Source organism: Poecilia latipinna, unplaced genomic scaffold (assembly GCF_001443285.1).
Source record: "Poecilia latipinna isolate Pla-1442-1.1 unplaced genomic scaffold, P_latipinna-1.0 Scaffold54, whole genome shotgun sequence".
NCBI lineage: Eukaryota > Metazoa > Chordata > Actinopteri > Cyprinodontiformes > Poeciliidae > Poecilia > Poecilia latipinna.
In genome coordinates this window covers 1376143-1389367 of record NW_015112670.1, presented here as the reverse complement: position 1 = coordinate 1389367, position 13225 = coordinate 1376143, and the positions used below count along the sequence as shown (strand labels likewise).

Genomic DNA, 13225 nt, shown 5'->3' with positions numbered 1-13225 from the left:
CCAGACGGAGACAGATTGAATTTGAAGGCTGGTGAATGGAAAATATCAAACAGAACAGCTGAGCAATCGCGGCACGTTGGTCCATCCAAGTACGTCTGCAGTGGGGAGGTAAGCCATTATTACCTGTGTTATTTCTTTTGAATTGAAAGCTTGTGGAGGTAGAACACGTAAACTGTGAATGGGGGGGGAGGAAAAACCCCACCGCATAAAGAGGAAGTCTTCTTCAGGTTTCTTTAGTTAGTGTTACTTCTTTTGTTTCGTCACACGTCTAGGAAGGAAGTAAACGGTACTTCCTCTTGCTGCCCTCCTAAACTATATGAGGTGAGATTCAGCTGCTCAAGTAAACATTTGAATCGATACAACCATTTACAGAAGAGGTAAGAAACATATAGTTTTTGTTTTAAAATGTTTTTGTAAATTTTTTGATTTCTTTTTGCAGTATGGAAATCAATGCTCGATTTCCTTCAGAATCAAGCATTTCTACAGCTTTTTGCTGATATTTAAAATGTGCAGAGCGTCATTTGAACTCGCTTACTGCAGGTTATCTGCACTTGTTGACTTAAGTTTTAACTTGGGCTAGTAGTTGGATAAATAATTATTTCTTTGATCAAATTTAGGCACACAACCTTCCTTTTCAGATTAATTTGGTTTTATTTATTTAACCAGACTGACTTAAATGGTGTTCATAATTTATTTGAAGGTTCTTACATTTTAAGAGACATTTTTTTCTTTCTAACAACATTGCTCAAAAGAAAACTGCTTCCCAAACTAAAATTAGCTTAACAACAGTGGGGTGGTGGTACATATATTAATTGGGAGTACAGTAATCTACGTACTGATGCCTCCTATAGGTCACACAAGGAACACAGCTCTGACAGGCGATTACAGCCTAGAAGACAGCGCTGTAGTATTTTATTGTTTTTTTACGTGTCACCAAAAAAAATTGTCAGTGTCAAGTATTATTTGACCTCATTGTGAAGGCAATGAGCATGATGGTGACTTTGTTGAACTAAAACACATCCATGCTTCATTTTTAACAAATAATTAGAAAATAAACTTCTGGTTTCACTCACCTATTTAGGCTTGTTGTAATTTAATTTCTTAAAAGATTTATGAACTTGTCCACCTATGAAAAAAAAAAAAGCAAGATAGAAACTTATTATTGAGACATGTTGAACTGAAATTTAAGTGTCAAAATTTAGTGGAAAAATTAGTTTAAAATCGCCACTGGTTTTGGCTGTCATACAGTCCCTGTGGTATAAAACGATCCAAATAATAATGATTTAGGTTTATCCCCATCTACAAAATGTCCCAGAACGGCAATCAGTTCTGATAGGGGCCCAAACCTCTAACAAAGAAGGATTATTTGTTAAAAAAAAAAAAAAAAACTGGAAAAAAAAAAAGGATAAAAAAAGAACAAAATAACTTCTAAACTAAACTAGTCTATTTTTTGCTTTATACTATGTCTAATTTTTATTATTAAAAGTGTCATAATAGTAATACAAAGGAATATGGATTTGTTTTTTCTCCGTGTTGCCTAAAAGTGAACATATAATCCTTATTAAAGATGAATAAAAGCAAAGTAGTAAAGCACCTGTATGGTGAAGTACTTTGTCGAACAGATGATTAATCACTTTCTACTCTCTTATCTCTTATCATCAGAAGTCGGACCTCAAGGGAAAGATGAGTGTCGGGTTACTGGTGAAAACAGTAAAGCCGTCTTGTCCTGTCACGTTGTTTCCAGGCCACTGACCGAATAAGGAGCCGTTGTGTCCTTTGCTTTGGACTGCTTGACAGCTCAAACATTCCTGTGCAGTGGCCCATTTGTCCTCAGAGTCAGAGTCAAGGATATAATGTGACACATCTCAATCCCTGACACTTGTGCGAGAATAAATCTGAAGACAACATGCAGGAGTGCCACACTGGGCTGTGTCTCTCTGTCTACATCATCACCTTTGTGCTGGGCTTCCCCACCAATGTCCTGGCCTTCTACACCTTTTGGAAGAAAGTGAAGCAAAAGCCCACGCCAATCGACATCCTTCTGCTCAACCTGACCATCTCTGACCTCCTCTTCCTCCTGTTTTTGCCCTTCAAGATGCAGGAAGTCGTGGACGACCTGAAGTGGAACCTGCCCTATGCCCTCTGCCCACTGTCCGGCTTTGTTTTCTACATGACCATTTACAACAGCACTTTCTTCCTCACTGCCGTCAGCGTGGAGCGGTACTTGGGCGTCGCTTTCCCAATCAAGCACACCCTGAAGCGTCGACCCATTTATGCTGTCGCCGCCAGCATCTTCTTCTGGATCTTCTCCTTCCTTCACCTGAGCATTGTATTCATAGTGCCATTTATTGGACAAGATGGACAAGAACATGGCAAAAATTCCACCTTCACCATCCCTGAAAGCAGGAAGGATGTGTGTTATGAAAATTTTACAGATGCCCAACTGAAGGTCCTCCTGCCTGTGCGTCTGGAGCTCTGCATAGTGCTTTTCTGCATCCCCTTCCTCATTTCCAGCTACTGCTACATCAACTTCATCAGGATTCTGTCCAGGCTGCACCACATCGACCGCCGCCGCCGCCTGCGGGCCATCGGCATGGCATTGGGGACACTAGTCGTCTTCGCCTTGTGCTTCGGCCCCTACAACGTCTCACACATTGTGGGCTTCGTCATGGGGAGGAGTCCTGATTGGAGAGACAAAGCACTGCTGTGCAGCACCTTCAACGCCTGTCTGGACCCTTTTATTTTCTACTTCTCCTCCTCTGCTGTGAGAGGAACTGTCGACAAATTGAAGCAAGGGGTTAAAAGTTGCCTCTGCAGGTGCATGTCCTGTCACATGCTCCAGGCCTTGTGTGGGGGAGCTAACAAGACTGAGAAAGATAAGGAACACAAACAACAGGAGATCAATGCTATCACAACTGACAGAAAGAGGACTGGGAGCAGCAGCCTCAACTAATTTTTCCATCTCTGCAAGCAGGAAATTAATACCGCGTTTATGTTTTTACCCATGTGAAAATGACTTGGCTGTGTATACTGCGGCGGGATTTGTTTGACTCACTGATGAACTTGCGATGTGAGGCGCCCTTTTTGTTTGCCTGAGCAAGCCGCAGCAATTTTTAAAGGCAGCGTAGTGTGTAAAGCTGCAGAGACAGGCCTGCTTTGAACTGTCACATGAAATAAAAAAAACATTTCTTGCATTAAGTAGCGAGGTTTCATAATAACACCCATAATGCAGTGGGGTGTTGTGCAGACGTGGCGCAGGGATTGCAAATACGCAGTACCTAAGCAACAACTGTTACTTCCTTGTGATAAGATACAAGCTTGTTTTTTTTTTGTTTTTTTTGGATTGTTTATTTCCATTTGTAATCAATTGATATTGTCACTTTGGGCTCATTATATTTCAGGCTTTAGTGATGTTTTTATGTGGATTATACATTATATTTTTACTGTGTACTTCAAACGAAAACATTATTTTTCATACATGAATCATATAAAAAGAATTTTACGTAATCATGACTCAGAGTGTTTTGTAAAAAGATCAGCCGTGTAAAGCTGGTGTGTGTGCGTGTGAGAGAGAGCGCGAGAGAAAACCAAACTTGATGAGGAGAGGGAGAGAACAGGTTTCTGTATAAACAGAATTTCCATATATGAATCACACGATAATCTGTTTGAGTAATTAATAACCATTCAGTAAACAGGAGCAAGAAAGAAAGCCACTGTGTGTGTGTGTGTGCATGAGGAAGTATACATAATGAGTGATTTGGTTTTAAAGAAGCAAAAGTATGACAGCTGATTGTACCCACTGCATCTCCATCAAATCAGCCACGTAACATAAAATTGTGTATTTTTCTATTTATAAACTTAGAGAAAACAATGATTAATGCGATCACCCAAAACTCTTCTAAGTTGATAAAACAGCCTGTGTTTGACGTCACTAATCTGCTTCTAGACGGTTCCCCATATTGTGTTCACATTCTCTGGCACTGGTTCTTCTGTTTTTTGTGGTCAGAGTCATATTTATAGATCACACAACATGTGAATCAACAGATCCACCACATGTTCCAAATAGAAACAATTCTCTGACATAAGCAAAATGTTGGCATAGGCAGTAATCCTGTTTGGTGAGGATTAGAACATTATGGAGGTTGAGCTAATCACTGTATCTGCTTGACAGGTGGATGACGAAATTATGCATTTTGACTCATAAATGCTGCAGAATGACTAACATGGGCAGGATACCAGCCACTAAAGCAAGGGAAAATAATCTCAAACTACAGTAACTAGCATTAGTGTATATATAGTATATAGTGAAGGAGTTGTGACACGAAGTGTAAGAAATTTATATAAAATATGACAATTGTGAAACTTTGTGTACATTCGTACTTATTATGAGCATGTCGCTCTGTTAATTTGGGACTGTTCCTAGGCTAAAATAATCATAATACAAACACATGCAATAATTTTTTTATGCACTTTTTCAATTATTGTTTTTTCTTGCAAAAAATATTTTAAGTAATGGTCATGAAATCTTTGGATGTTATAAAAATAACCCCACAAGTCTTTCTCAATTTATTCAGATTTGCAATTATGGGTCAATCACTAGATTGACCCATAACTGCAGTTATGGGCAGTTATGGCTGGCAAATATGGCAAAACAAACTTTGAACTTCATCCAATCGCCATCATTTACATGAAGTTTATAAAACGTAGCACTGTCATGTTTAAACCCACTAAAATAAATAGATGCATACATTTATTTAATCCTACAGGGAAAGTTTGGAGCCTGTCTTGATGAGAGAGTTTTTAAAAGTCATTGTAGATTTTATTTTTTATTTTAGTAATCATTCCTTTGGGAAGGGTGATTACACCTGTATAGAACAGGTTACCTGCTAACTAGGGATGAATCTTGTTTTTCCTGTGATGGATCTCAGCTTGAATTTGCATGAACGTGTTTGTCAAAGGTTGGTTTGCTGAGAAAAAACACCCAGAATGCCAGCAGCTGTTCATTCCACCTCCTATTTGAATATGTAGTTCCTGAAAGACAGTTGCTGGTTTTCCCATCAGTGTTGACTTTTTTCCTAACCCTGGGTGATAAGTGACAGTGATAAGGCAATAAGAAAAACACCCCGGGGAAATGATGTCACTACAAGCATGTGCGTCTGTGTTTGCCAAAGGCAGAGAAACACTGTCCTCACATGACCATCATCAACTGACCCTGTATCCGGACACCATTGACTGCTGTGAAAAACAACGCTGAGCCAATTAAACGACATTCTTTAAAAGCTTTCTAGGATTCTTTGTAATTTCCAGTAAACATCTCAGCCATCAGAGGAAGCACAATTTTACATTCCAATGTGCAATCAATTAATTTGGTGTGGCATCTGGAATCTAGAACAAGAAGATTATAGCATTGACTTGTCTGTTTTATCGATTTATTGAGACTGATACAAAAATCTAAACGAGGCTAAACTGGATTAGGTGCAGAAATGTTCCTCTCCTCGCTGGAAGTTTTAAGCACTGACTGAGAAAAATCATTAACTTGCCCAGCTATGTTGTATTTCAGGCAACCCAATGCCTCTGACTAATCAGTCTGTGAATAGATCAAGCAGCTTTAGTGAAGTCTTGTCACCCAGACACTCTGCTTCAGTGCAGAATGAGTTGATTTGTAGAGTGGGCAATTGCCTTTTTATGGGACCATTAAAAGTCCAGCTTATTGACTGGCTGTTTAAAGTGAACTGAAGTGATCTGATGGTTAAATGAAATAGGAGCTCACACCTGATTTATCAGGTTTTGAGGAGTGTGACACAGTACTAAATACCTGCATCAATAAATACAATGGCACCAAAAATATATACAGTATATCAATTTATTACACAGAGTGATGTATTTGAATGATGAATGATGTCTTTTTCTAATTTAAATCCGTAACACAAACAAGACCAATTAAAAAAAATAGTTTTATACAAACATATTGACCTACTTTTGAGATGTACATTCATGTACTGTACGGCATGCATGCCACAGTTGGTCTGGACTCTTTTTACAATAATCAATGAATGTGGTGTGGAATTAGTTTGTGGTTCCACTGAGGTGTTGAAAAAGTCCAGGTTGATTTAACGGCTTCCCAAATCATGAGCATGGAAACGTCACACTGGACATGAACCAACTTCAATTCTGTGCTTATCCAACTCTTTTTCCATACTTTAATTTTGATTTTTTTTTTTTTAAACAGGAATTTGGACAAAAGATCAACAGTTAAGTCCTGATTCTCCTTGGACCAGGTAAAATGTTTCTGATGTTATTTCCTTCCACTCAGATTCTCATTAGCATTCTTGGACACAGCGCTCTGTGATCGGCCCGCATCTTTAGCAAATAACTTATATAAACCAGAGCATTGAGTTAGATTAGTAATATCAAGAAGTTAAATAGGAATATATTTTGTAAAAACAAACAAGCAAACATGCAGACATCAATGCATCAAGAGCACCAAACAGTGGTGGTGGCCAACAAATAAGCTTTTTAGGGTCTTAGAAGCTAAACTTTGTGTGAAATAAACAACAGTGCTTTTTGCTGGGACATGCAACATGCAATATTAAAAAAAAATTGATCTTTTTAAAATATTCAGCAAATAAAATATAAAAAAAGTCTCTGTTTTATGAGTTTCATCAAGTCTAAACAAATCCATTCTGCACTTTGCTTTTGCTGTAACCATGTTAAGTGATGTAGAAGCAACGTTTATTGCAGAGAAATGGGCTCCTGGTTTGCAGTCGTGATTCATGCAGGTGGCAGCTTTCCTAACAAGCAGCAGATATCATAATATTTAATGCAGTCTGTCATATTAAAATGAAAAACAAAAAATACATGATGTGTTACATAAATTGCTGGTGGGAGTAGCATATAAAATCCTGTGTAATGTTATGCTACTTACTAATTTTAATTGAAAGAAATTGCCTAATTTAAAAAAGCACCTGAGTAAAAAATAATCCAACAACAAACAAATAAATTTCTAGCTCCTTTTTCAGCGATACTTACCCTGTGTGTAGGAAGCAGTCAAAGCAAAGTTCATAGTGAGATGTTACTTCACCCATGTGAACGCTACCCCTGCTTTCAGGGATTGCTTTCTGGGAACGATAATACAACTGAACAGCTACACTTTGAGACGTGGGTTGTCTGTCACCACAAAGCACTTTGACTGGCGTGAAGGGATGGAGTTCACCAACAAGCCTGAAGACAGCAGGGCTCTGCCAACAGGAGGTTCAGGCATGCTGCCTCCAGAGATGTTGGCAGGGAGGGTGCAACGGGCATCTGACAGGAGATCAATATCAGCTGCTGTGCCTCAATACATCCAGGTGACAGAGAGTCTGCTTGGAGGGAAGCCTCCAGTGAAGCAAAGGAGAGCCTACTAATCGCCCTGTGTGCAAGGAGGAGTCTAGAGATAGAGTTTAGGAGCAGAAGGTAGGGCAAGCATTGGGAGATGGGCATAAAACCAAGCTAACAGGTCATACAGAGTCAGTTAGCTTCAGGTAGACCATTCTAACTCCAATTAAAATAGTAAAAATAATACAAAAAAACACGGTGAGGATGATTGCTGCCTTTATATAACAGCAACAAACTTAACTTTCATAAACTCTAATGAGACACAAACCAGGTGAACAAACACACACTTAACCTACCTTTCAGAAGTATTCAATAACATTTAGGATCATTAGGTCATGTCTTAGCTATGTTTTACTTTTCAACCTTTTCAACTATTTCAGCTTTCATAACTAATTTAACCCCCCCCCCCCCCCCAAAAAAAAACAACAATAAAAACGTGTAAAAACATGTTGGCCATTCGGTGGGGACAACATCCAGGGGAAATCAAAAGAAAGCTTTTCTTCCGCATGAAGGATTTCCACATAATAATTTGGCCATCCCTCCCTGCCTTGTTTTCTGGCGAGTTTCAATTCCCGGGGCAAGATCAATACAAGGCACAGCGAATCGTGCTGGGGTGATTATTTCTAGATCTGTCATGAAACTGCTCAGGCAAAAAGATGAACTCAAAGGGAATTTCACGACTTGAATTTTTATAGATTGAGCCTGGCCATTCCTTTTTTCACTGTGATACATGGGTCTCGTAAGGACCACACTAAACCGTGCTGCTCTCGTGCACAGAGGATACAAATGAGACGTAATTACCAGCACAACAACATCTCCTAAACACGGCAGGCCTAATAAATTGCGGCCATGTTCATTTCTGAAACAGACTATTTGTTTCTCACCCAAGACGAGCAGCGTGGTCCCATTTCCCAGCTTTGGGTCTTTCTGTAGGACGTTCACCTCACAGAAATACCACCCACAATCCTCTAGTGTCACCTCAGTGATCACCAGGGAGGAGGTTTGATTCTTCTCTACAAAGATCCGCCTCAGTGACTTTGGGATGAGCTGCTTTCCAGGCTTCATCTTGAACCACTGAACCCCAGACTTAAGGGACTTGAAGTTGAAATGACAGGACAGGGTTGCCATCTCGCCCAGTGTGACAGTGAGAGATTGAGGATACTGTCTAACCTTCAGTCCTTCGGGTGTTGCTGTCAGGCCTAAAGACAGAGCCATTAATACAATGTGTTATACAAGGTATTTTGACAATGAAAATTTTTTTATTTTAAATGTGTTTCTAAGCTAAACTGACAAGGGTTAAACTGGGATTTGTCATGTTTACTTGTGGAGAAAGAAGTCACATGTCCTGTCGGTCCAGACAAATATCACAGTGAAAGTTGAGAATAATAAAATCATTCTACAGCAATAGTATTCTTACGGCTAAAGGAAATTTTAAAGATTATTGCAAGTGATAGACTTCTTTAAATTATAACCTGATTAATCCAATAAGAAAGTTTAAATATATTTTAGACAATTAGTGATTAGGTTTTGTAGATTCATAACAAAATAGAGAAATATTTAATGTTCAATCAAACCAGTTACTAGTTTTAATGGATATTAGTGATTAACTAAATTATAATACCTGGTGTTATTGCTTTATTTCAAGCCTAATAGAAGAAACAAAAATACTTATGTCCTTTAGTAGGTAAAAAATGTACAAACAAAACTACTGTATAACTAATAAATCAGTATTATATATGTTTATAAATTAATCTACTTGTCAATTGTTGAGAATAAATAATTCAGTGTTTTTCCTTTTGTCTCTTTTAGTTAGTTTCAAAGCTGAAGCTAAAAAAAAGACATGTTGGGAAATGTCCTCAAAGCTAGGAGAATGGATAAATTCTCCACAAAACTCTGTAAGCATAAGGACAGAAAACAGAACCACCAAACTACCTAGACTGATAACAATAAAGGTTGAATGTCTAATGTAGCAATTATTCAACTTGGTTATCCAGACATCATGAGACTTTCATGAAGCCTTGCATGAAAGGATCCCACTTTTCCAGTTCCCAGCAACACAGCAACACAGAATTTTCCACCTTGTGTCCTTTGGAAAACTTGTTTTCTTGGTTTCAGGCTTTCAGTATTCAGACAGGATGTCATCTCCTTTTCTTTATGTTGAAGCTGCCTCGGGCTGTAGAACTTTAGAAAGGCCTGGGTTACTCTGGGGAACGAGAGGGGGCAACAGGTGTCTGTCCAACTGACTTGGTTGTTTGGATGAGCCATCCAGGGACCACTATTAATGTAACAGTGGATAAAAGAAGAGTGCTACTTGCGGGGTTGATTCCTGGGAGGTTTCATAGTTGATGAGAAAGTGACACAGTCTGTAAGAGGCTGCATACAAAGTCTCAGGAGTGCTGAGGGCAAACAACTCCACCCCTCCCCCCCCACTAGAAAGCAGCAACATTGACACAAACAAACCCTAACAAAGGATTTTCAGCCAGTTACACCAGGCAAAGCAGCTCAGACTGGACCATTCTGATGGGACATCTCCTGGCTGGAGCAGACTCACATATCTCTGACATGTTGCTGAGATGACTAGGTTTTAACATCTCCCCAAGTCTCTCAATTCTTCCAGCAATTTCTGAAAAGCTGTTCTGATAAGGAGGAGACGTGAATAAGAAATGCGACCGGGACACCATTCAGGACGATGTTTTCTCAAAGTATGGCGAATCACTGGGTGACAACCCTCATCAAGACTTCAGCACAAAAAGAGCTGTTCAAACAAGATCTAAGAAATTCTAACCTCTTCAAAATGACACTTTAAAATATCAGAAAGTTATACTTCCTAAGAAGTCAGTAGGTAATTTTTTTCTTCCTAAAAACAAAATTTGAAGCTTTTGAAATTAGATTTTTAAAAATATAATTTTTGCTTCACTTCAAGGATGCTGTGCAACTTGTCTCAAAACTTAAAGGTAAGAAAAAAAAGTCTGTAAACCAAACATTGTTTTTAGAAATATTTTTTTTATATTTCTGTTTCTTTTATATCCAACATTTGCTTCCGTGTGAAACTACAGGGTGGTTCAGATTTAAAGTTCTTTACAAAAAATTTGGGGCTTCTTTAGGTTTTTAATTGCAGAGAAAGTATTACCCAGATAAAGGTAAATGTTTAAAATTCATCAGCATCTGCCAACATGTCGTGCTCCAATGTGAAAATTTGTGATTTTCACATTAACTTCACATTGAGTTAAAATATTGATATTTAGAGTGGGAGAGGAAGGAGGCACCTGACTCTATAACTTGAATTTAATAATTGAGCTGGAAGGCGGAACATCTATTGATCCAACTTCATACAAATATTTATCTGTTGTTACAAGGTTATGCAAGGTTGAATTCACTAACTTCAGATTTTTTTTTTCCAAACAGAACCATTTTCTTGTCTCATTGCGTTAAATTATAACCATGCCAAGAATTTGAAGACAAAAACTGTCCAGGAAATTGTTAATTGTAAGATAAAAGATCTTTAAAAGTCAAACGAATACAATACTAATCTAAAACGAATCACCAGTGGATACAAAAGCTATTTTGAACATGACAATTCAGACTGACCTGTTTATTGGGGGTGTAGCTACATAAGCAAACATAGATTTGCTTGTTTTGCCATGCTGCAGTTGTTCCTTCCTGCAGTTCTGAAATAATTTCTCTGAATCTGTGAAATCTGAACCTTGCTGAGCATTAAATTCTGATGCTCTCAGCTTTTTCTTCATTTTTATTTATTTATTTACTTTTTTTTTAACCAGTCACACTGTAGTTAATGCTGATGGTTCATTATTAGGTTATGTCTCAGCACAAACTTGCATCTCAGTGACCGATGGGGTAAAAAACTACATATGTCAGTGTCTAGGAAGACACTTATGCAGTTTGCCTGCATGCTGACATAAACCGCATTGCAACAGTAAGCAACTGATTATTATTCTGCAGGGTGCTTTTTTTTTTACCCAGATTAGTCAGGACACCTTTAGACAAGAGCAGTTTATATTCAAGCAGTGCCTGTTTCTTTTTTAAGAGAACAAAATCTTTAATCCTTGGTATGACCCAGAAACAAGTTTTTTTATTTCATTTTGTTTTGCATAGCACTTGCATCATAGTCCTATGTGTACTCATGTTTTCCAAGTCTCACTTTGACTTGGATTTTGTGAGTTTTTACTTGTGCAACAGCTACAGTAAAACCTAAATCTCTGTCATCTGAGGAAAAATAACATCAGTAAATTACTTTCAAGTTCAACAATAGGCTGTCTGCTAGGACTTGATTTGCTTCACAGAAGAAGGATATGATTGTCCATGAAAACTCTTAATTTTTTACATTGATTTAAAGAGGACGACCCTTTATTCTGAAAGTGACAAGAAGGACTTGTCACAAAAATACAAAAACATAGTGAAATTGAAAATTAGAAAATAGTATAACTGTTAATCATGTTAGTAGTAAACCATGCATAATGTCTGAATGACCTTAGAAAGTTCATAAGCACGCTCTGCACATGCACATACTCAATTAAATGCACACTGAAATTTTTTCATGCGGTAAATAACCTAATGAGCAAATTTGATTTGATGATAAATGATCTCTGCAAAATGCATATCTGAGTTTGCACATAAAGTTAGGTCATTATGATCATATTTAAACTGAGGTTTGAATGTGCAATTGGTAACTTCGACAGAAATACCTAGGTTTTTTTTTCTTTTTTTTTTTTTTTCTGATGTCAGAATGAATAAAAAATCTGAGAATTTAGCAGACTGACCAATTCCTTAAAACAATAAAAAATAAATATCAATAACCTTTCTTGCTAATTTGCATGAAACCCAAAGGGATCTCTTGTGCTCTAAGTGGTTGTCAAAGAGTTTCCTGTGGTTTCCTACCTGAATTATTTGCAGTTTTGTATATGCAGTACTTCAAGTTAATAACTTTAACTTTCCTAAACTAACCGACCATTTAAAAACAACAACAATTAGAGAAGGCACATGATATCTCTGGAGGAGCTGCAGAAATCCACCGCTCAGATGGGAGAGTCCGTAGTAAAAGTCATTAAATTCCCATTTTGCCACTATGGGACACATACTTGCGTGAAAGAATGTAGCCTGGTCATATGAGAAGAAAACAGGAGCTTTTTGGCCTACTTTGGGAAACATTGTAATGGAAAACACAGCACATCATCCTGAACGCCTCATAATAGAAGCATCATTCTGTGGAGATATTTTGTGTCGCGCAGGCAGGAAAGTTGATCACAGTAGATTTGGAGATGAATGGAGGTAAATAAGGAGTGAACCTGAAAAACAAACTGTTAAAGGCTGCAAATGTCTCGTTTTGGTTAGTTTGTTGTTGTAGTTTGCCATCATCTAAACTGGATGGACATCAGAAGCTGATACAGTTTAATAGGATGAAGGATTCATTAAATACTCCATTGCATGCAATAAAAACAAGAACAGAAAAATATCCCTGACAATGACAATAATCATTAACATACATAACAAGCAGAAATAATTGCCTGTAGTATGCACAACATGCAGAAAGACTCCAGGCTGGGATTCAAACCAAGGACCTTCTTGCTGCAAGGCAGCAGTGCTACCAACTGTGCTACTGTGCAGCCTTACTTCTAAATATTTTATTTATATTTTTAGGAGTAACTTCGGGGGAAAAGTATAAGGAAGTTCTGTGCCCACTTTGTCACTCTTAAATTTGGACAGGACAATAAATTTTTGTTGCAAATTCAAACTAATTATTTTTATCAGTGCAACATGAATCATTAAAAAGGCTACAGAATCTTTTCCATCTGTTCTTTAAATAATTTACCACTTTACTAAGTGTTAAAAAGCT

At 37.8% G+C, this 13225-nt stretch overlaps 1 protein-coding gene across 2 annotated transcripts; it reads left to right on the top strand.

Moving 5' to 3' along the window:
* The first annotated feature begins 276 nt into the window (after positions 1–276).
* On the top strand, positions 277–3507 carry LOC106960620 (free fatty acid receptor 2-like). 2 transcript variants are annotated; one of them, XM_015053807.1, is made up of 2 exons: positions 277–377; positions 1663–3507. In XM_015053807.1, exon 2 carries the CDS (start codon positions 1907–1909, stop codon positions 2951–2953), a length of 1047 nt encoding a protein of 348 aa, XP_014909293.1. In that variant the 5' UTR covers positions 277–377; positions 1663–1906; the 3' UTR covers positions 2954–3507. The 2 variants fall into 2 exon arrangements, with proteins under 2 accessions (XP_014909293.1, XP_014909302.1); XM_015053816.1 differs by lacking the exon at positions 277–377 and having other exon boundaries at positions 1457–2008; positions 2102–3507.
* The last annotated feature ends 9718 nt before the right edge of the window (positions 3508–13225 follow it).